Below are 21554 nucleotides of genomic sequence, written 5' to 3' on the forward strand. Positions count from 1 at the left end.
CGGTCACTGAAGAAGAGGCAGAGGAGTTTTTGAAAAGGATGAAAGTCCAGGATTACTCAATCATTGACCAGCTGAGAAAGACTCCTGCCCAAATCTCTCGCTTATCTTTGCTCATACACTCAGGAGAGCATGCCCGTGTACTAATCAAAATCCTGAACGAGGCACATGTCTTAGAGAATACCACCGTGAATCAATTAGATAAGATGGCCAATAGATTTTTTGAGGTGAACACAATTTCCTTTACTGATGATGAACTTCTTGAGGAGGGAGCCGGTCACAATAAGGCTTTGCACTTGATTGTCAAATGTGAGGGGCATTATGTGAAGCGAGTCATGGTTGATGGAGGCTCGAGTGTAGATGTATGCCCTCTCTCTACCTTGCAAAGCATGAAGATCAATACAGATAGGATCCGACCCAGCAATGTTCGCATCCGGGCTTTTGATGGCTCAGCGAGAGATACCATTGGAGAGATCAACCTCACCATGACGATTGGGCCTGTTGATTTTGAAATTGTCTTCCAAGTAGTGGACATGGAAACTTCTTATAACTTTCTTCTTGGAAGGCCATGAATCCATACGGCTCGAGCTGTGCCATCCACCTTGCATCAGATGCTCAAATTCGAGCACGACAGGCAAGAAATTATTGTTCACGGAGAAGACGAGTCATCCATTTGTAAAGACCCGTTAATCCCATGTATTGAGGCCAAGGAAGGATGTGAGTCTATTGTCTATCAGGCTTTCGAAGTGGTTGTTGTGGACCATGTTGAGGAAGGAAAACCCATTCTACATCCGCGTCTCTCCGCCACATCTGTAATGGTGGCTGCACTTATGATGAGACAAGGTTATGAGCCAGGAAACGTTTTGGGGGCATCATTGCAAGGAATTTCAGAACCCATTTCTCCGTTCAGTAACAGGGGTACTTTTGGTTTAGGCTTCAGGCCAACACAAGCGGACAAAGACAAAGCCAAGCATCGCAAAAAGTATGGGTGGGTCTTGCAGCAACCTATCCCTCATATTTTCTACACTTTTGTCGATCCACGATACAAACATGGTCAAAATTCCTCGGCGCATGCAAACATTGATGAAATTTGCCATGGCCTCAGGCAGATGTTTTCTGAAGTGAATATGATCCAGGCTGGTGAAGGCACTAGTCGTGCCGATATGCAACTAATTGGCCCAGAAACCATGCTCAATAACTGGGAAGCAACTCCTCTCCCCACAAGGAAGGAGTCTTGGTAGTTGACTTTTGCAGCTTCTTTCTTTTGTACTTTGGGTTACTTTCAGGGTTGTAATCCAAATATCTTAGTATGATTGTTTTATTTTGACGTTAACCCTTCTATCCTTTCAAATTCAATGAAATGCAGTTCAGTTTCGTATTTTGTATCTTTTCCTTTTCCTAATTCCTGCTATTTTATTTCCATTTCAGTTTTGTTAATGCCGGCTTTAATAATATGACATGCATACGGAATTCACGCTCAGATCTCAAAAAGCTGTCTAATTTCGAAATAATGCATCAAGAGGTCGAATATGATGAAGATAAGGTTTTTGATGAAATAAAAAGAGAGTTGGAACAATTTGAAAATAAGCCTAGGCCCAACCTCAATAAAACTGAGCCAATTAATATCGGAGGTCATGAAGAAGTTAGAGAAACAAAGATAAGCATTCACACTGAACAAAATACCAGAGATGCCTTGATTCAACTTTTATTTGAGTATAGAGATGTGTTTGCCTAGTCTTATAATGATATGCCTCGTTTAAGCGCCAATTTAGTGGTTCATAAGCTTCCCACGTATCCTGATTTTCCACGAGTCCAACAGAAGCAGCGAAAATTTAAAACGGACATGAGTGATAAAATCAAAGAGGAAATAATGAAGCAATTGAGCGCCAATGTTGTCAGAGTCGTACGATACACCACCTGGGTGGAAAATATTGTGCCCGTGCCAAATAAAGATAGAAAAACTAGAGTCTGTGTTGACTACAGAGACCTGAACAAAGCAAGTCCGAAGGATAATTTTCCTTTGCCAAACATCCATATTCTTGTAGATAATTGTGCAAAGCACGAGATACAGTCGTTCGTGGATTGCTATGCTGGGTACCACCAGATTCTAATGTATGAGGGTGATGCAGAAAAGACCGTTTTCACCACTCCGTGGGGTACCTATTGTTACAGGGTCATGCCATTCGGTTTAAAGAATGCAGGGGCAACTTACATGAGGGCCATGACCACCATTTTTCACGACATGATGCACAAAGAGATTAAAGTATATATCGATGATGTCATCATAAAATCAAAGACACAGGCTGATCACGTGAATGATTTGAAAAAGTTTTTCGAACGGCTTCGAAGGTATGACCTTAAGCTCAATCCAGCCAAATGTGCATTTGGGGTTCCATCTGGGAAACTCCTTGGTTTTATAGTCAGTCGGAGAGGCATCGAATTGGATCCATCTAAGATAAAGTCCATTCGAGATCTGCCACCCCCGAAGAACAAAAAAAAGGTTATCAGTTTGCTCGGAAGGTTGAACTACATCAGTAGGTTTATTGCTCAGCTCACAACCACGTACGAGCCCATCTTTAAGTTGCTGAAAAAGGATGCTGCAATCAAGTGGACGGACGATTGCCAAAATGCTTTTGATAGGATCAAAGATTATCTATCAAAACCCCTTGTACTGGTCCCACCTGAACCTGGTAGGCCTTTATTTTTATATCTATCGGTGATGGATAATTCCTTTGGATGCGTTTTGGGGCAAGATGATGCGACAGGCAAAAAAGAACAAGCAATATATTATTTGAGCAAGAAGTTCACCAATTATGAGGTTAAGTACACCCTTTTAGAAAGGACATGTTGTGCCTTGACTTGGGTCGCTCAGAAGTTGAGACATTATCTTTTGGCCTATACTACTTACCTCATATCCAGAATGGATCCTCTGAAGTATATCTTCCAAAAGCCAATGCCCACCGGCATGCTCTCAAAGTGGCAAATCCTGCTCACAGAGTTCGACATCTTCTATGTCACTCGCACCGCGATGAAAGCACAGGCTTTGGCCGATCATTTGGCAGAGAATCCAGTTGATGATGAGTACAAGCCACTTACCACATACTTCCCAGACGAAGAGGTCAACTCAATAGAGGAAGTAGTTCTATACGACAACCCTTTATGGAAAATGTATTTTGATGAAGCTGTCAATATCAAAGGAGTTGGGATCGGGGCAATCCTCATCTCACTATTGGACAGTATTACCCTGCAACAGCCCGACTTCGGTTCTTCTGTACCAATAATACGGTAGAATACGAAGCCTGTATCATGGGTTTGAAAATGGCCCTCGATCTGGATGTGCATGAACTATTAGTTATGGGAGATTCTGACTTGCTTATCCGGCAAGCCCAAGGCGAATAAGAGACTCGAGACATCAAGCTTATTCCATACAGACAATGTGTACAAGATTTGAGCAAAAGATTCAAATCCATCGAGTTCAGGTACATTCCCAGGTTTCACAACGAGCTAGCCGACGCTTTGGCTACTTTATCCTCGATGCTCCCTTATCCGGGAAACACCCATATCGATCCACTAGAAATCCAAGTTCGGAATCAACACGGTTACTGCAATACAATTGAGACAGAACCAGATGGTGAACCATGGTATCATGACATAAAACGATTCCTGAAAATGAGAGAATACCCAGAGCACGCTAAGGGAGATCAAAAAAGAACTATAAGGAGGCTCGCCAGCGGTTTCTTCCTGAGTGGGGAAATTTTGTACAAAAGGACCCCAGATTTGAACTTGTTGAGATGCGTAGATGCCACAGAAGCTGAGCGGATCATGAGTAAAGTGCATTCGGGGGTATGCGGACCTCACATGAATGGATATGTTTTGGCAAAGAAGATTCTGCGGGCAGGGTATTATTGGCTTACAATGGAGCGAGATTGCTTCAGTTTTGTTCGCAAGTGTCACCAACTCCAGATTCATGGTGACCTGATTCACTCGCCACCTTCGGAGTTGCATCCCATGTCCTCTCTTTGGCCTTTCGTTTCTTGGGGAATGGATGTTATTGGGACAATTAAGCCAAAGGCTTCAAATGGGCATAGATTCATTTTAGTTGCAATTGATTACTTCACCAAGTGGGTAGAGGCCATCACTTTCAGAGCAGTCACCAAGAAAGCAGTGGTAGACTTTGTTCATTCCAACATCATCTGCCGTTTCGGTATCCCAAATACCATTATCACTGACAATGCATCCAATCTCAATAGTCATTTGATGAAGAAGGTATGCGAGCAATTTGAAATTATGCATCGCCATTCTACTCCTTACCGGCCAAAAGCCAATGGAGCCGTTGAAGCGGCGAACAAGAACATCAAGAAGATTCTTAGGAAAACGATCCAAGGTTCCAAACAATGGCATGAAAAGTTGCCTTTTGCTCTTTTGGGATACCGCACGACTGCTCGCACATCTATTGGTGCAACTCCTTATCTGTTGGTATATGGGACGGAAGCTGTAATACCGGCTGAATTCGAAATTCCCTCTCTTCGGATCATTGTGGAGTCGGAGATTGAAGATACAGAATGGGTAAAGACCCGATTAGAACAACTAATGCTGATTGATGAAAAACGGCTAGCAGCAGTGTGCTTTGGCCAGTTATACCAGCAAAGAATGGCACGCGCTTATAACAAGAAAGTGCGTCCAAGGCATTTCGAGGTAGGCCAACTCGTTCTGAAATGCGTTCTTCCACACCAAGTAGAAGCTAAAGGAAAGTTCGCCCCAAACTGGAAAGGACCCTACATCATCAAGAAAGTGTTACCAAAAGGGGCCTTGCACTTGGTAGATGAAGAAGGACGGGTACCAGACATGACTATTAATGCAGATGCAGTCAAAAGATATTATGTCTGATATATACCCACTGTGGAACTTTCACGCATGATTTTCTTAGATCGAGATGACGAAGGCTACCATTGCTCGCTATTCCAAGCAAGTGTTACCCTTTTGTTACCCTTTTTAAGCTGTATTTTTTTTCTTTGTTTTCTATTTTTTGGAACCTGTCTACTCAAAAAAAAAAAGGTCAAACAATAAATTTTTTGAGTCATTGAACTAAGTCCGACCTGATTATGAAAGGATACGTAGGCAGCCTTACCCTGGGTTCGGTCCCATCGCAACAAAAATCCATATTCCCAATACTCCAAAACTGGGGCAGAAGTTTATTTTTTATCTTACGATTTCCCCGTAGAAACAGTTCCCAAAGTTGTAATTCAGTTCAAGGTTCTTTTCGCCTTTTCCACTGATCGATCTTTGAGAATACTTGAAGTACCCATGCCAGGGGCATTGGCCAACCTTCCGCATGAAAAAAAATAAAAAAATAAAAAAAGAAAAGAAGAAATGAGAGAGTCTTATCGGTAAAAACCCGTATGAGCACTCTAAGGCGACAGTGAGCAGAGAAATGCAAGAGTCTTATTGGTGAAAATCAAATGGGCACCATAAGGCAACAGTGATTAGAGAAATGAGAGAGGTTAGTTGGCGAAAACCCGCAAAGGGCGCTACTAGCCGAATGAGGGTCTTCGATGCTCCGGCATGAGCACAACCAAGACTGTTTCAAGATGAACATTTGCGACGTATTTTGAGAATTAGACAGCTCACACAGATCAAGCGTCCAGTCCAAAATGCATGTCATGATTCATTGAAGTCGGCACATATCTCCAGATAAGTCTCCTTATTTCTCTCCCCGAAAGGGACACCTTTTATTTAGACACAATTCCTTTTTCACTTCCAATTGCTCTTCTATTCTTTTCCATAATTTTTCTTAGATTCCCTTTCGGTCTAATCTTGCATCAAAAGCAAAGCAAAAATGGCTGCAAAACTGAATACAGTTTTCCCGTAATATCGAGCACAATTTGGAGCATATATGGCATTGACGAAGGCAGGAATCCATCTGTGATCTCTTTTGATAAGGCAGACAAAGTGTCTCAAAAAAACTGAAAAGGTCGCCTAAGCAAGACTTGCTTCATGGGAAAAGTTAATAAGCACTACAAACACAAACTGGTTCTGAGTGCAAGACAACTAAGTTTGATTTTAAAGAAAAATTGCTTTGCCTTAGATACAAGGGTTAACGGTACCGTGGATATCCGGGTATGAAACAGCCAGGGGAGACGTCAGAAAGACAAAGTCTCCAGAAAATGATACAAAGTATCCGAGCATCTCGGTACCACTCTGATAGAATTAGTTCTTCGACAACGGGGTGTCCGTGAACTCAAACTCCTCAGTGCATCAAGGCCACAAACCGACCACCACTTTAAAAACTCACAAATTTTCTTTGTTTGAAACAGGAACAAAGCAATGCAGAATGGCAATTCTGAAAGGAAGAATATCACCAAAGGTAAGTCCCTCAAAATCTCCATTTTATTTTATTTTCAGCATGCATCACTACTGTCCATACCTTTCATTTTCGTAGCTTAACCCAGGTAGAACATTTTTACCTAGGGGGATCCAGCTCATAGTTTCGAGTAGAAGTACTCTTCGCTCAGGTTGTTTTGTGTAGCTTAACCCAGGTGAAACCTTTTCGCCTAGGGGGATCTAACCAATAGTTCCGGGTAGAAGTACTCTTGTTGTTTTACAGTAGCTTAACTCAGGTAGAACCTTTTCGCCTAGGGGGATCCAGCTCATAGTTTCGGGTAGAAGTACTCTTCGCTCAAGATGTTTTACGTAGCTTAACCCGGGTAGAACCTTTTCGCCTAAGGGGATCCAGCTCATAGTTCCGGGTAGAAGTACTTTTCGCTCAGGATGTTTTACTTAGCTTAAACTCAGGTAGAGCCGTTTTGCCTGGGGGGATCCAACTCATAGTTCCAGGTAGAAGTACTCTTCGCCCAAACTATTTTTCGTAGCTTAACCCAGGTAGAACCTTTTCGCCTAGGGGGATACAGCTCATAGTTTCCGGGTAGAAATACTATTCGCCCAGGATTAGTTTTTGTAGCTTAACCCATGTAGAACCTTTTCTCCCAGGGGGATCCAACTCATAGTTCCGGGTAGAAGTACTTTTCGCCCAGGTTGTTTTAGGTAGCTTAACCTAGGTAGAACATTTTTGCCTAGGGGGATCCAGCTCATAGTTCCGGGTAGAAGTACTCTTTGCTCAGGTTGTTTTACGTAGCTTAACCCAGGTAGAACCTTTTAGCCTAGGGGGATCCAGCTCATAGTTCCGGGTAGAAGTACTCTTCGCCCAGGCTGTTTTACGTAGCTTAACCTTTTAACTTACGTAGCCTAAGGGGATCCAGCTTATATTTCCGAGTAGAAGTACTCTTTGCCCAGACTTGCTTTTCGTCGCTTAACCCAGGTAGAACTGTTTCGCCTAGGGGGATCCAGCACATAGTTCCGGGTAGAAGTACTCTTCACTCAGGCTGTTTTTTGTAGCTTAACCCAGGTAGAACCTTTTCACCTAGGGGGATCCAGCTCATAGTTCCGGGTAGAAGTACTCTTCGCTCAGATGTTTTACAATAGCTTAACCCAGGTAGAACCTTTTTCGTCTAGGGGGATCCAGCTCATAGTTCCGGGTAGAAGTACTTTTCGTCGCCCAAGTTTTTTTCGTTTGCTTAACCCAAGTAGAACATTTTCGCCTAGGGGGATCCAGCTCATAGTTCCGGGTAGAAGTACTCTTCGCCCAGGCTGTTTTAGGTAGCTTAACCCAGGTAGAACATTTATGCCTAGGGGGATCCAGCTCATATTTCCGGGTAGAAGTACTATTCGCCCAGGATTGGTTTTTGTAGCTTAACCTAGGTAGAACCTTTTCGCCTATGGGGATCCAGCTCATAGTTTCCGGGTAGAAATACTATTCGCCCAGGATTGGTTTTTGTAGCTTAACCCAGGTAGAACCTTTTCGCCTAGGGGGATCCAGCTCATAGTTCCGGGTAGAAGTACTTTTCGCCCAAGCTGTTTTAGGTAGCTTAACCAAGGTAGAACATTTTCGCCTAGGGGGATCCAGCTCATAGTTCTGGGTAGAAGTACTCTTCGCTCAAGTTGTTTTATGTAGCTTAACCCAGGTAGAACCTTTTAGCCTCGGGGGATCCAGCTCATAGTTATGGGTAGAAGTACTCTTCGCCCAGGCTGTTTTACATAGCTTAACCGAGGTAGAATATTTTCACCTAGGGGGATCGAGCTCATAGTTTCGGGTAGAAGTACTATTCGCTCAGGTTGCTTTTCGTAGCATAACCTAGGTAGAACCTTTTCGCCTAAGGGGATCCAGCTTATATTTTCGGGTAGAAGTACTCTTTGCCTAGGTTTGCTTTTCGTCGCTTAACCCAGGTAGAACTTTTTCGCCTAGGGGGATCCAGCACATAGTTCCGGGTAGAAGTACTCTTCGCTCAGGCTATTTTTTGTAGCTTAACCCAGGTAGAACCTTTTCACCTAGGGGGATCCAGCTCATAGTTCCGGGTAGAAGTACTCTTCGCTTAGATGTTTTACAATAGCTTAACCCAGGTAGAACCTTTTTCGTCTAGGGGGATCCAGCTCATAGTTTCGAGTAGAAGTACTTTTCGTCGCTCAAGTTTTTTTCGTTTGCTTAACCCAAGTAGAACATTTTCGCCCAGGGGGATCCAGCTCATAGTTCCGGGTAGAAGTACTCTTCTCTCAGGTTGTTTTACGTAGCTTAACCCAGGTAGAACCTTTTTCGCCTAGGGGGATCCAGCTCATAGTTTCGGGTAGAAGTACTCTTCGTTCATGTTGTTTTACATAGTTTAACCCGGGTAGAAACTTTTCGCTTAGGGGGATACATCTCATATTCCGAGTAGAAGTATTCTTCGCCCAGGTTTGCTTTTCGTAGTTTAACCCAGGTAGACCCTTTTTACCTCGAGGATTTAGTATTTTTTCAGTAATACAGGGTGCCAACCTCTGGTTATATTTCTTTTTTCAGTAATACAGGGCGCCAACCCCTAGTTACATTTCCTTTTCAGTAACACAGGGCGCAAACCCCTGGTTACGTTTCTTTTTCAGTAATACAGGGCGCCAACCCCTGGTTACATTTTCCTTTTCAGTAATACAGGGCACCATCCCCTGGTTACATTTCTTTCTCAGTAATACAGGGTGCCAACCCCTGGTTACATTTCCTTTTCAGTAATACAGGGCGCCAACCTCTGGTTACATTTCCTTTTCAGTAATACAGGGCGCCAACCTCTGGTTACATTTTCCTTTATTACATTTCTTTTTCAGTAATACAAGGCGCCAACCCCTGGTTACGTTTCTTTTTCAGTAATACAAGGCGCAAACCCCTGGTTACGTTTTCTTTTCAGTAACACAGGGCGCAAACCCCTGGTTACATTTCCTTTTCAGTAATACAGGGCGCCAACCCCTGGTTACATTTTCCTTTTCAGTAATACAGGGCGCCAGCCCCTGGTTACATCTCTTTTCCAGTAATACAGGGCGCCAACCTCTGGTTACATTTCCTTTTCAGTAATATAAGGTGCCAACCTCATGTTACATTTCCTTTTTAGTAATACAGGGCGCCAACCTCTGGTTACATTTTCCTTTTCAGTAATACAGGACGCCAACCCCTAGTTACATTTCTTTTTCAGTAATACAAGGCGCCAACTCCTGGTTACATTTCCTTTTCAGTAATACAGGGCGCCAACCCTTGGTTACATTTCCTTTTCAATAATACAGGGCGCCAACCCCTGGTTACATTTCCTTTTCAGTAATACAGGGCACCAACCCCTGGTTACATTTCCTTTTTAGTAATACAGGGTGCCAACCTCTGTTTACATTTTCTTCTCAGTAATACAGGGTACACCAATCCCCTGATTATATTTCCTTACCAGCATAGGGTACACCAATCCCTGATCTCCTTACCAGTATAGGGTACACCAATCCCTAACTGTGTTCTCCAACATAGGGTACACCACTCCCTAGTTGATTTGATTTTAAATGCAGGATACTCCACTCCCTGGTATCATTGCCAATATAGGGTATCCCATTCTCTGACCATATTTTCCCAACATAAGGTACACAAATCTTTAGTTGAGACATTCTTTTGGGACAATAAATAAAAAAACAAATCATCATGAAGAAGTAGTTTAGAATTTTGTTACAATAACTCACGAAATTTTTCTAGTGAAAACTGGGGCAGAAAAATTTCGTTCGTTTGTTTGTTGTGATGTCTGAGCAGGTTTTACCTCGAGGCAGGGTTCGAGATGACCAAAAGAAGATTTTTCAATCCAGAATAAAGAAAAAAAAAGTGAATCCAAATGCAGAAGCAAATTGAAAGGATATGGATTACTCAAGACATGACTAAAGTCACAAGCTTTATATTTTCTGTTTTGATCAGAATAAGCCATAGAATAATGAACAAGCACCTGCAGCTAGCAAGCATCAAGGTTCAAATCAGAGTCTGCGTGAAGAACCAATCAAGACTCAAGATCAAGTTTTAGAAGACTTATAAATAAGAATCTTGTAACTCATAGTTGATAGATTTGTTTAGCTTCTTTTGATGTAATAACTAGACTACAGAACAGAGCCTCAACGGAAACTCACTCGACTCTCCAACTCAGCATTTCATCCTTTTTCTTTGAACTATACGTGGCAAAATTTTCTCATAACCCGGGATATATAGGTTGTCCATAACGAAGACTCGGTCGCACTCTTTTCTCTTGTCTCTTTCCTTTTGAATAATGGTATGGCCAAAAATTAGTCTTATCGCTTATCTTTTCTTTGTCTGAAAACTCTTCATGTTTCCAAACAAAGAGGGACATGCTGTGAGCACCTAATTTTTGACCGTGCTTGAATTTTCGCCCACTCATCTCACCAATACTACACTTTGTCCCCACTTCACTTTTCCTTGTCCCCCACGCTTGTCCCCCATACTTGTCCCCCACACTTTGTCCCCCACTCACAAACCTCATACCCTATTTTCAGCTATTAAAACACACACATAACACACACACACAAAAAAAAAAAGGATCCCTCCCCCTTTACAAAACTCCTAGCATCCTGCTGCTTTCTTTGGACAGAAGACACCCCCTCCCTAAAATAAAGAACACACACTCTCTTATACTTAGAAGACAGAGGCATATCTCACTCTAAGCAAAATACACAACTTTGAGAGTAAAAGGCATCAGCTGAACAACAAAGTAAGCTGAAAAACTAAAAGTTTGTGAGTGATTCTTCTGAAAGCTAATACCATGTGAAAAATAACTTAAGCTCTTAAGGTTAGCCGAGTTCTTGTTTCCTTTTTCAAGATATTGAACTTCTGTTTTGAGTTCCTGGGTCACTTCGGGTTAAAAGATTGTTGTTTGGTTGCTCTTTTCACTGCTGAAAGTTTGCTAGTTCGCTGTTGTTCGTTAGTTTGTTCCTCCGGTGTTCCATCTTCGCTATAGTTTTGATTTTTAGCCATTCAGGTAACTTTTAAGCTATTGTAATGCAGATTTTCAATGTCTATGAACATGTTTCTGTTATTCGAGCATGCTTGAAGAGATCTAATGAAGAAAGAAATATTTTAATGCTGCATGTATATCTCGAAGTGTGCAGAATCCGGGATAAGTTAAAACTTCAATCTTCCTTTCAGATCAGCTGAAACAGTATCTCGTTGGTCTACTGTTTATTTTTTAAGAATAGTATATCACAAGTTTCTGACCTCTTAAGTTTAATCTTTTTTAATGATTGTTGGAATATGTACTATTGGTTCAAAGCAGAAGTGATTTTTTTTATTTTTTATTTTTTTTAACTAGAAGGTTATGTAGTAATAAAAGTAGCTTTTTTTTTTGTTACAACTAAATTGCAAAAGCATTTTTATATGTGTTCTAGTAAGATACTCTTCCATATGAGTAATTTTTCTTCTTTATATTGTTATAATAGATTACATTATTTTTAAATGTCATAGGTTGCCTCCCTGCTCTATGCTTTTGGTAATTAATGAAAAGTTTAAGTTTTTTTTTGGGCTTGTTCTTTCGTTCTTATAATTTCCAAATATATATATATATATATATATATATATATATATATATATTCATCAAAAGAAGAATAAAAACCTGTTAGAGTAATTGATTAAAGGATTTTGAACATGTATTGCTATTGGGTTGTTGTATTAATCTCCAGAAATATGGGCTTTTGAACTTAGAAAATTCATATAAAGGCCATAAAAGTGCTCACTTTGGTTAAGCCCAATAGCTAAACCCAAAGTTTGATTCATTTTATTTTCTTTAATAGCAACATCCCAACATCAATATAATTTCATAGCTGCCTATTTTCTTTCTTTTTAAAATAAAAATAATAATAATAATAATAATAACAAGTTGGACCAAGATTTAAAGTATCATTCTAATAAAAAAAATCAGATTTTGTTACTAATTAATTAGCTCATTTTCTTAATAATTAATTTAAGCGATTGGCAATTTTAGACACGTTTGAGATGTAGACCATGTGTTCATACACGATCCTTGGTCGATATTTATTTAATAAAGTAGCCATGTGTGCATTTTCGCTCCTTGACTCTTTAAAATTAATTGTATTTAAACCATGTGTACCGACACGTTCCTTGTTTTAGTACATATAATCAAATAAAACCTTGTGTGCTTACACGCTCCAAGACAAAATTAATAAAATTTAATTATTAATTTTTAAGCGACATTAGACGATAGTAATTCAAGGCTAATAAAATATACTTTATCCAAAATTAATTCAAGCCAAATTTTAGTCAATAAAAGTGATCGTGCTAGAACCACGGGATTCAGGGAATGCCTTACACCTTCTCCCCGGCTAACAGAATTCCTTAACCGGACTTTGTTTTCGCAGACCAATAATAATAGAATCAAATCTTCCTTTGATTAGGGATTCAAATAAAAGGTGACTTGGAACATCAACAAAATCAATTCCAAGTGGCGACTTTGTAAATAAAATAATCCCTACTCAATTTTGTCACTTTAATTGGAAAAACCCTTTAATCCACACAATATTATTTTGCGGGTAGAAAGGAGGTGTGACAGCTCTCATACTATCTATTACAAACAATAAAAATTAAAATATTTATATTTCTACAGATTCATCACCGATCACATGACTTGTTTCTCCTTCCGGGAGTGCAAAGTAATCAGCTACATCCAAATGCATGAAGTCTAAATTATCTTCAGAAATAAAATTTGCTTCAATATTTTTCTCTGTCTTCTTTAGGGAGGCTTGATAAAGCTCAACCAGGTGCTTTGGCGTATGGCAAGTACGTGACCAATGCCCTTTTCCTCCACATCTATAGCAAGCATTTTCTGCATTTGTTGCTTGCACCGCTTTATGATTTTGTTCCTTCCTTTTCCACTGCTGGTGGTGAGGAGGGTTCTTTGGTGCATTATTATTACCATGATTAGAGTTTCTTTCCCAACCACGGCCATGACCACGACTGGGGCCACGACCTCTTCCACGCTTAGCTTGGTGGAAGTTCGTCTCATTCACTTCAGGGAAAAGATAAGAACCAGTAGGTCGACTTTCATAATTTTTTATTAATAGCCCATTATGTTGCTCGGCTATAAAAAGATGTGAGATAAGTTCAAAATATTTTTTGACTCTCATCTCTCGATATTGCTGCTGCAGGAGCATACTCGAAGCATGAAAAGTGGTGAAAGTTTTCTCCAATATATCATGATCATTAATATTATTACCACATAATTTCAATTGGAAAATAATTCTGAACATAGCAAAATTATACTGACTGATAGATTTAAAATCTTGTAGCCTTAGATGAGTCCAATCATAACGTGCCTGTGGAAGAACGAGTATCTTCAGATGGTCATATCTATCTTTCAAATTATTTCACAGTATGACTGGATCTTTAACAGTGAGATATTCCATTTTCAAGCTTTCATCAAGGTGATGGTATAGGAATATCATTGCTTTGGCACGGTCTTGGTTTGATACTTGATTTTTTGTCCTTGATGGTATCTGCGAGACCCATCGCATCAAGATGAATTTCAGCATCAAGCACCCCAGACATGTAGCTTTTGCCCGATATATCCAGGGTTATAAATTCAAGTTTAGAAAGATTTGACATTATTTGGAAAAAGAAAGTTCGTACCTCTGATACTTTGATAATATTTGCTCGAGATGGCAGAGCCTCGTGCTGATAACGTATTATAAAATAAAGATTGTAAAGTAAAGACAAGTATAGAGAGAAACTAATATATTATTCAACTTCAAACTTATGTACATAATGAACTGAAATCTCCTCTATTTATAGAAGAAAGGAAGCTGTTACTGCAACTGCAAGCTGTTTGTAAGCTGCTACTGCAAGCTGCTGTGTAAGCTGCTATTGTACCAAATATAGATAATTTTCTACCAAGGATAATATTTATCCATAACGGAGTACCGAAAGGATAAGCTTATTGTACTAGATATAGATAATCTTCTACCAGTGGTAATATTTATCCATAACGGAGTACCGAAAGGATAAGCGTCTTTAGGAGGCTTATTTCCAATAGAGTACTAACTAGATAAACATATTTACGGCTGAGTCCCATATGGATAACCTTATTCAGGAAGTTTATTTACAATAGAGTATTAAATGAACATCCATAATATAATATATTTATAACAAAAAACAATTACTCCTTTGGTTCAAGAAATATCACTTTTGTGTTTGGATTGGATAATTAATTTCTAATCTTACCATTTCATTTTAATCTTATTGGATGCTTTGAAAATAGAACTGTCAATATGAGTTGGCCCAACCCAGCCCAGCCCACACAGATCGTGGCATTTGGCGGGTTGGATCAGGCTGACGCACCATTTTGATGGGCCATAAAATGCTTTAGCCTAGAGCGGGCCTATATGTGTCTCGGCCCTCACGGGCTGCCCACCATTTTCTTATTTTTTTAAAAAAAATATAAGTTCTAATCTAAAATGTAAAAAAAATAAAAAATTACAAGTTAAAAAGTATCTCGTTGGACAGAAACTCCTGCACATCTTAATAACTTTTGACATTGTTTCAATAGATTAAAATAAAACACAAAAAGGTGTTTCATTCATTAAAAGTTAAATTCAAAACAAACTAATTAAAAAAGCTTTCATGGCAACCGTGACATTTAACACGAGCACATTATCTTCATCACGCACATTCAAATCCGCTTTCTAATTAGGTTGTCTTAAAATCTTTATTTTCATCTAGATCTACACTTCATATGCAATGTTAATTAGTTAATCATTTAAAAAATAACTAAATTTGAGACCTAATTATATTGAATTTTTTTATTTGGCCCACGGACTGGCCCAACAAGCATCGTTTAAGCCTCGCGGGCCACGAGCTTATGTGGCCCGTGATAGTAAATCAATACTTAGTGCATATCTAAGATAGAGCTAAAACACAAAATGTATTTCTTCCTATTAGTTTCAATTTTCATTAATATTTTTTAGTTTTTATAGGTAATTGTTCCTATAACATAAATTTCCTCCCATAAAAATGAAGGAAAGCATCTAATGAAATAGGACAGAAAATAAATGTATTCTAACAACCTTTGACTATTTTTCCAAATTTGCTCCATTATTACATTATATAAAATCTATGTAAGGATTACATTACTTATTACAGTCAAACAAACATCACATGAAACAGTATAAATTGTGCCTTCCTCATTCTTTCTCATACAATCAACTTAGTTCCTATTCAAAATACATTGTCCTCCTCCTCCTACAAGATCATCTTCTATATCTTTTTGAGTTTCTCATACACTTTTTCCTTCACTTCTTTTCCTATTTATCCTTATATTGGCATAATGCTCCTGGTCCTCTTGCAGTTGGAAACTACGATTCCGCACCAAATTTCACTTACCATATCCGTAAAAACCTAGATTAGTTGTTAGCTTTTGGGAAGATATGGTGCCAAAAACAAATACATGTCTCTTTCCTTGGGCGGAGTAACTATCACTTTAGAGGACATGCTGGTTTTGGGAGGTAATTTTCTCTACCAAGGGAATGTGTATTAATTTTCTTAACTCAGAAGATCAAATAATTAATTATTGGAGGCTTAAACTAAAGGAATGAAAACTCCCTCTCATATGGTTGGTAGTTAGATGAATGCATGGGGATGGGGAAGGTAGTGAAATAGAACATGCCTTTCTTACCTTATGAATTTCACGATTTATCTTCCTAACATCCACTTTCATTGTAAAGAAGTTTTCCCATTGCAATCCATTTTGTAAGTAGAAAACTTCCTTTACAATGCTATTGTAAGTGGATCCTAGGAATACCAATCGTGAAAACCATATAACAAGAAAGGCTTCATGTTCTATGTCACTGTCCTTCCCCGTAAATTCGTCTAACCACCAACCATGAATAGCCTTATGAGATGAAGTTTCACTCGTTTACTTTGAACCTCCAATAATTGATTATTTATTCTTATATGATTTTCTGAGTCAATATAAATTAATACATATTCTCTGAATGACCTCCCAAAACTAACATATCTTCTAAGGTGATAGTTGCTTCATCACAAGGAAAGACAAAATGTGTTCGTTTTCGGGCACCATTTCTCCTCGAAAGAAAACAACTGATCTAGTTTTTTATCGAATGTGGTAAGTGAAATTTAGTACGAAATGTTTGACAAGATAAGCTCAGCTGATCGGAAAAGACCACGCACAAGACTTAGTCTTGGAAATCAATCAGATTTACCAATTTGATCTTGGTCCTTTTTTTTTAAATTTTTATTTAGGTCCCTGTAATTCTTTTTTTAATCTGAATTTACTACTAGTATCTTTAACTGTTACTACCTTATGACTGGATAACCCCTCTCCTTTCCCCCTTTTCTTCCTCGCATCTATTCGTTTCGTCTGACTATATAGTAAATCATTTGGCTTTTTGGTAATTCTAAAATAAGTCTAGTACCATAAATATACGTTTAATCAATTTTTCTTTATATTTTTTGCATGTATACAGTAATTTATAACATCCATTCTTCTAAAAATAAAATATAAAAAAAAGACAATTCTGAAAATTACTTTAATATAAAACCAATTATAAAATCAAATTCAGAGGGTCCTCAGCCTTTGTTCAAAATCATGCAGGCACGTCTTGTTAAAAGCGAATATGACGTGAACGCAGAAAGCCAGCAAATATGGAAGGGAAAAGAAAAGAAAAACCTTCATTTTCTATCAACATTTCCCTTTCTATTCCATATATGCATCTTTTGTGTTAGAATCAGACAAGAAACAGGCCCTAAAAAGTGGAGTATTTTTCTTCTTCTGAATGTTTTTAAGGATTCTGTATTAGGACTTTCTCCTCATTGTTCCAAACATCATATATATATTCTCTTCCCTACTCTCCCTTTTTTGGGTCTATCAATCAATTTCATTTCATTTTTAATCTTGTATCAATTGTAGATCAATTATATGATTTTTTCTATATAATTGCTTTAATTTTCAAAATTTATTTTCGTAGCATTCTTATTTATTCATTTTCTCTTGTTGAATAATTAGCATTGTCTTCCTTTCTTTCTGGTTTTTAGGACTAAATCAAAGTTGTGAAGCATTGATTTTAGGCTGCTGTAGAGATTAGCTTATAGGAGTACACAATCATGGGGAAGCCCACAGGGAAGAAGAAAAATCATGTAAAATCAAAAACAAATGCTGGAAATGTGAAACATAGTAGAGCTACTCCAGAGCATAAATCCAAAGCATTTGATGAGGACACAGCTGTGTTTATCAAGATGTCTCAAGAACTGAAGGAAGAAGGAAACAAGCTTTTTCAGAAACGCGATCACGAGGGCGCTATGTTGAAGTATGAGAAAGCCATCAAATTACTTCCTAGGAATCATATTGATGTTGCCTATTTGCATAGCAATATGGCTACTTGCTATATGCAAATGGGTATTAGGGAGTTGCCAAAAGCTATAAATGAATGTAACTTGGCACTTGAAGTTGCTCCAAAATATAGCAAAGCTTTGTTGAAGAGAGCAAAGTGTTATGAATCATTGAATAGGCTTGATTTAGCTTTAAGGGATGTGAAGCATGTTTTGAGTATTGAACCTAATAATTTGACTGCACTGGAGATTGCAGATAAGGTTAAAAGGGGAATAGAAGAAACGTTTCTTAATGTTGAAGATAAAAAAGTAGTATTACCACTTTTACTATCTACTGATGTTGTGAAGGATAACATGAAAAAGAAAAAGAACAATAAATTTGATAGAAAGAAAGCTGTTGAGATTAAGGAAGCTAAGGTTGATGGGGTTGAAGAGAAGACAGAGGACAAGGTGGTTGTGGAGGAGAAGAGAAGCGTTGAGGAAGAAAAACCGGCGACAAGAACAGTGAAGTTGGTTCTGGGGGAGGATATAAGATGTGCACAATTACCAGTTAGTTGCAGTTTTCAACTTGTGAGAGACATAGTTCAAGATCGATTTCCAAACTTGAAGGGTGCACTTATCAAGTATAGGGATCAAGAAGGTGACTTGGTTACTATCACAACTACTGATGAGCTCAGGTTGGCTGAATCATCCGTTGATACTCGGGGTTCTTTAAGACTCTACATTACAGAAGTTAGTCCTGATGAAGAACCTATGTATGAGGCAATGAGGGTTGAAAAAGATGTGAATCTCAGTATTTGCACATCAACTATAGTCGCAAAGGAGGGGAGGAAACTGGATAAAGGGCCAACATGCCCCCAAAACTGGATTGTCCAATTTGCAACGCTATTCAAGAATCATGTTGGAGTGGATTGTGATTCACATCTGGATCTTCACGAGACAGGAATGAAATTATATTCAGAAGCTATGGAGGACACTGTTACAAATGAAGAAGCGGAACAGCTCTTCGAAATTGCTTCAGCTCAGTTCCAAGAGATGGCAGCTTTGTCTTTGTTTAATTGGGGAAATGTACATATGTCTAGAGCAAGAAAAGAAGTATTTTTCACAGAAGAAGGTTCTGGAGAGTCGGTGTCTGAACAGGTTAAATCTGCATATGAATGGGCAGAAAAAGAATATGAAATGGCAGAAAGGAGATATGAAGAAGCTCTTAGAGTAAAGCCAGATTTCTACGAAAGCCTTCTTGCACTCGGTCAACAGCAGTTTGAACAAGCAAAACTCTCTTGGTACTATTTGATTGGTAGTAAAGTTGAGTTAGAGACAGGGACATGTGCAGAGATCTTGGAGCTCTATAACAAGGCTGAGGATAGTATAGAAAGAGGGATCGAAATGTGGGAAGAGATGGAAGAACAGTGTCTAAATGGAATCTCGAAACACGATGAATATAAAGCTCAGTTGCAGAAAAGGGGTTTGGATGGTATACTTAAAGATAAACCAGCTGAAGAAGCTAAAGAGCAAGCTGAAAACATGAGGTCTCAGATATACCTGTTATGGGGAACTATTCTCTACGAACGTTCTGTTGTGGAATTTAAGATAGGATTACCAACCTGGGAAGAATGTCTAGAGGTTGCAGTTGAGAAGTTTGAACTAGCTGGAGCATCTCAAACAGATATTGCAGTCATGATAAAGAACCACTGTTCCAACGAAACTGCTATGGAAGGTAAAATATGAATAAGATTTTTGTTAATGGGTTCTTTTATGTTGTTTCTTGTGTGATTTTCTTTAAAATCTTGCACCTGTTCTATTCCAGGGTTCAAGGTTGATGAGATTGTACAGGCATGGAGTGAGATGTATGATACAAACAGGTGGCAAACTGGGGTGCCAACTTTCAGACTAGAACCACTGTTCCGACGTCGGGTTTCAAGTCTTCATTCTATACTGGAAAATCTTTGAAGTGCAAAGCTTATGATACATTAAAGCAGAGACTATTGGTATTTCCTCTACAAGTTTATATGGTGATAAACTTCCCAAGTCAATATGTAAGTAACTGCTTCCAAGAGTAGTGTGTTATTATAAATTTTTCATCACTTACATGCTATTGTGACTTAATGGTAGTGAGAATAACTCAGAGCACGTTACCCTTGAGGTTTCTGATGATGCTTTTACTGTCTGTTCTTTCCACTCTTAAACAATGACAAGAAAAAAAAACACAATAAAGTAACTCAAACAGTAGAAAAGGAAAAGAACATCATAATATTTGGAGATGCATGTTACTCTGGGTAAAATTGAATTTTCTTGATTAACGATGTTATCATCTTAAAACAGAAAGATGTTATATACGTCCGTTGTGTTCGTTGTGGTCTGTCTTATGGTCATTTCAGTTACAACTTACAAGTCACAATGTCATGTTAGCTTTTGTCATAACAGGACAGGGAAAAAAGCTCAAATAGAAAGCTATTGGTCTTTCTTATAGAAGAAGCAGAAGCTCAATAGGACTAAATTTGAAGATTAGAGCCCTCAAGAGAAGAAAACCAGACAGTGACAAAGCATCAAAAAGCTCCTCAAGAAAATGCTGCTTAACATTAACTAGGATACTCAGTTAGAACTTAGAAGATATTGAATTGATCAACTGCAGCATTACCGAACCAAGAATATTCAGTTATAGCTAACATGAGAGGTTCCTTTTATTGTCAGTAACAAATACCCTTGAGGAAAGGGCCTTCTCCTTTTACCAACATCTTCACAAGAACCCATTTTTGTTTAGAATCCTGGCTCATTGAAATTACATCATTGTTATTGTTATGTTATTTCCCCATCTTTACAGCATAAACTGTGAATCTACCAAGCAATTGGATGTAACTTTGCATTACATTCCATATTGCATGGTAATAAAATTCTTCTTCAGATTGTTAGGCTTGGTAAGTTAACCTCTTGAAAGTTTTTGATTAATGAGATCCAAACTTAACTTGACAAAGCTAAGTCTTACATAGCCTGATGATCCTAGTTTTGGCTGATGAAGATGTCATAAGTTGAGAAACATCCTGCGCTCATAATTTTTTTTACATCAGCTGCATAAGAACCTGCCTGTATTGCTTTTGTTTTATTGGTAGAGAGATCATATGTATTTGCTTCCAATAATAACTTATCAGATACATATTAGATTACCTACTGTTGGTTAAATGTAGAAGATGAATCTCCTTCACTGAGCAAAGCATTTATCATGTTCTTGCAGATTCTTTTTTGTGAATTACTGTCTTCATGATTGTTATTTACTTTTGGAGCAAATAGCTGTCATCACCGAGTTTTGGCTTTGAAGAAACTGATTCTTTCTAGGATATCAAGGCTGCTGTACAATCATTGGCTTTTATGGTTTTGGTTAATCTTGAATTCTTGATTAGAGGATCCATGCAAAGTATCTCTTTGTGATTTGCATTATTTGCATTCAATTTTTCACACAGCTAGTAAAGTAAAGCACTGGATTACTAAGTCTGTTGCACATAGAAAATAGCATCCTCAATTTTCATCTTCACTCAATCCAACAGATTTTGTATAATGTATTTGTTAGAAATTGTCCTCTTTCATATCATATTCTAGTGTGTCTCTGTTGAAGATTCCATTGTTTCTTTTTTACTTTCTTTTTCCCCTCCCTTTCCAAATCCTCGGCTATAGGTAGCCAAGAGAACTTTATGCCATTGTTTTCAATACTTACTGTTGTTATTGTTAGCCATGCACATTGGAAAAGGAAAAAAAAGGAAAACTAAGAGAACAATAAAGACTCCATGCGGAAAAGCAAGGATGTATGTCAACAGGGCAAATATATTTT

The 21554-nt window shown here is 38.5% G+C and overlaps 1 protein-coding gene across 2 annotated transcripts; it reads left to right on the forward strand.

The window, feature by feature from the left end:
- Positions 1-15414: 15414 nt before the first annotated feature.
- LOC107818589 (protein PHOX1-like) lies at positions 15415-21542 on the forward strand. 2 transcript variants are annotated; one of them, XM_016644627.2, is made up of 4 exons: positions 15415-17158; positions 17441-19451; positions 19542-19770; positions 20964-21542. In XM_016644627.2, exons 2-3 carry the CDS (start codon positions 17510-17512, stop codon positions 19682-19684), a joined length of 2085 nt encoding a protein of 694 aa, XP_016500113.2. In that variant the 5' UTR covers positions 15415-17158; positions 17441-17509; the 3' UTR covers positions 19685-19770; positions 20964-21542. The 2 variants fall into 2 exon arrangements, with proteins under 2 accessions (XP_016500113.2, XP_016500114.2); XM_016644628.2 differs by lacking the exon at positions 20964-21542 and adding an exon at positions 20159-20949 and having other exon boundaries at positions 15415-19451.
- Positions 21543-21554: the final 12 nt, after the last annotated feature.

The sequence above is a fragment of the Nicotiana tabacum genome, chromosome 22 (assembly GCF_000715075.1).
Source record: "Nicotiana tabacum cultivar K326 chromosome 22, ASM71507v2, whole genome shotgun sequence".
Classification (NCBI taxonomy): domain Eukaryota; kingdom Viridiplantae; phylum Streptophyta; class Magnoliopsida; order Solanales; family Solanaceae; genus Nicotiana; species Nicotiana tabacum.

Excerpts from the sequence above, each read along its gene's own strand:
- LOC107818589 (XM_016644627.2), top strand. The coding sequence starts at position 17,510 with ATGGGGAAGCCCACAGGGAAGAAGAAAAATCATGTAAAATCAAAAACA. Across the intron at positions 19,452-19,541 it reads CAACGAAACTGCTATGGAAG|GGTTCAAGGTTGATGAGATT; the intron begins GTAAAATATGAA and ends GTTCTATTCCAG.